Source organism: Aplysia californica, unplaced genomic scaffold (assembly GCF_000002075.1).
Source record: "Aplysia californica isolate F4 #8 unplaced genomic scaffold, AplCal3.0 scaffold00949, whole genome shotgun sequence".
Taxonomy (NCBI): domain Eukaryota; kingdom Metazoa; phylum Mollusca; class Gastropoda; order Aplysiida; family Aplysiidae; genus Aplysia; species Aplysia californica.
The window spans coordinates 190298-192245 of NW_004798219.1; the positions used below are offsets into that span (position 1 = coordinate 190298).

Here is a 1948-nt window from a genome sequence, read left to right on the forward strand (position 1 = left end):
CTAATGAACAATGATCCTTAATGAGTTAATGAACAATGATCCTTAATGAGCTAATGAACAATGATCCTTAATGAGTTAATGAACAATGATCCTTAATGAGCTAATGAACAATGATCCTTAATGAGTTAATGAACAATGATCCTTAATTAGTTAATGAACAATGACGGTGTGCGCGTTCAACAACCCTTGTGACGTTCCTCCCTCCTCAGCTGGCGTCCGACGGCGTGAGACTAGAGAACTATTACGTCCAGCCTCTGTGTACACCCTCCCGCAGTCAGATGATGTCTGGCCGGTACCAGGTACGTTCTTCTTCTCCTCCTTGGCTTGTCCAGTCGCTGGACGTTGTCTCTGTAACCTTCCCACGACAAAGCACTCTGTCTCTGTAACCTTCCCACGACAAAGCACTCTGTCTCTGTAACCTTCCCACGACAAAGCACTCTGTCTCTGTAACCTCCCCACGACAAAGCATTCTGTCTCTGTAACCTTCCCACGACAAAGCACTCTGTCTCTGGACATTGCTTCTCTCACCTTACTTACTTACTGACTTGGTTGGAGAATAGGCATCACTGCAGGCGGCACAATGTCATAGCTGCTCCTTCCTCCTCTCCAGGATCCATGAAAGGGCCTACCTGCTGATAGTGTCAGTTATCAGCTGGTTCTTTCACCTTCCCACAACCAAACACTGTGTGCCTCTGACAATGACAGTGAGAATCTTTATTCATCTCGCAGAGAAAAATTTGTCTTGGGCGTTGCCCCTCTCACCTCTGTACTACAAAACTCTCTGTCTCTCACCTCTGTACAACAAAACACTCTGTGTCTCACCTTTATACAACAAAACTCTCTGTCTCTCACCTCTGTACAACAAAACTTTCTGTCTCTCACCTCTCCACAACAAAACTCTCTGTCTCTCACCTCTGCGCAACAAAACTCTCTGTCTCTCACCTTTCTACAACAAAACACCCTGTCTCTCACCTCTGTACAACAAAACACTCTGTCTCTCACCTCTGTACAACAAAACTCTCTGTCTTTCACCTTTCTACAACAAAACTCTCTGTCTCTCACCTTTCTAAATCAAAACTCTCTGTCTCTCACCTTTCTACAACAAAACTCTCTGTCTCTCACCTTTCTAAATCAAAACTCTCTGTCTCTCACCTTTCTAAAACAAAACTCTCTGTCTCTCACCTTTCCAAAACAAAACTCTCTGTCTCTCACCTCTCCACAACAAAACACCCTGTGTCTATGGACGTTATCTGTCTCACCTTCCTACAACAAAACATTCTGCCTGCTCGTGTAGTTTTGGTTCCAAGCCAGATTTCTATTTCCTGTTGTAATCTTGTTTTAGGACTTCCCCCTCCTCTCTGGCCTGTATGCTTTGCTTCCTGAATAGTTTTCTCTCAGTGACTTATGTCTTTTAGTATGTCCAAAGTAGTTCAGCTTTAGTCTCTATACCTTTCTTGAGGAGTGTTGGTGTTTGTTAACCTGTTTCACTTAGTACTCCTTCATACTTTATTTTCTGTGTCCATGATATTCTTACATTTATTTTTCTTTGACATTTCATTTCGAAAGCTGCAATTCTTTTTAAAACTCGTTCATTTGTGACCCATATTCATAATTTATATATTGCATTATGAAATATGGTACTCCTTAGACATTTCATTTTGTAAATTTGCATTGGCTTTTCTTATGGACGTCATCTTTTTCTGTTTTGATGTTGCCTTTTGTCGTATGTGTCTGTCTGGCATTTGTGTTTACTGGTGAGTACAGGTCAGCGGGCTTTTTCTGAAGTATGACAAACATGTCTTGCTCAAGGACACGCTTTTGAACACGTCCAACGTATGGTTATTGTCACTCCGCGCTGCCCAACACTTCTGATTTTATCAAGTATCTCGAGGTATCTATTCGGAGGCAGCTCCGACGGAAAAAGACAAATCAAAATGCTTTGTGGGGG

At 42.4% G+C, this 1948-nt stretch overlaps 1 protein-coding gene across 1 annotated transcript in view; it reads left to right on the forward strand.

Annotated features, from left to right (window-relative positions):
- Window positions 1–1948, forward strand: part of LOC101845134 (arylsulfatase B) — a 21917-nt gene that overhangs the window by 5534 nt on the left and 14435 nt on the right. Inside the window, exon 3 of the mRNA XM_013089426.2 lies at window positions 210–299. Coding sequence (XP_012944880.1) covers window positions 210–299 — 90 coding nt within the window. The remainder of the gene's footprint in view (window positions 1–209; window positions 300–1948) is intronic.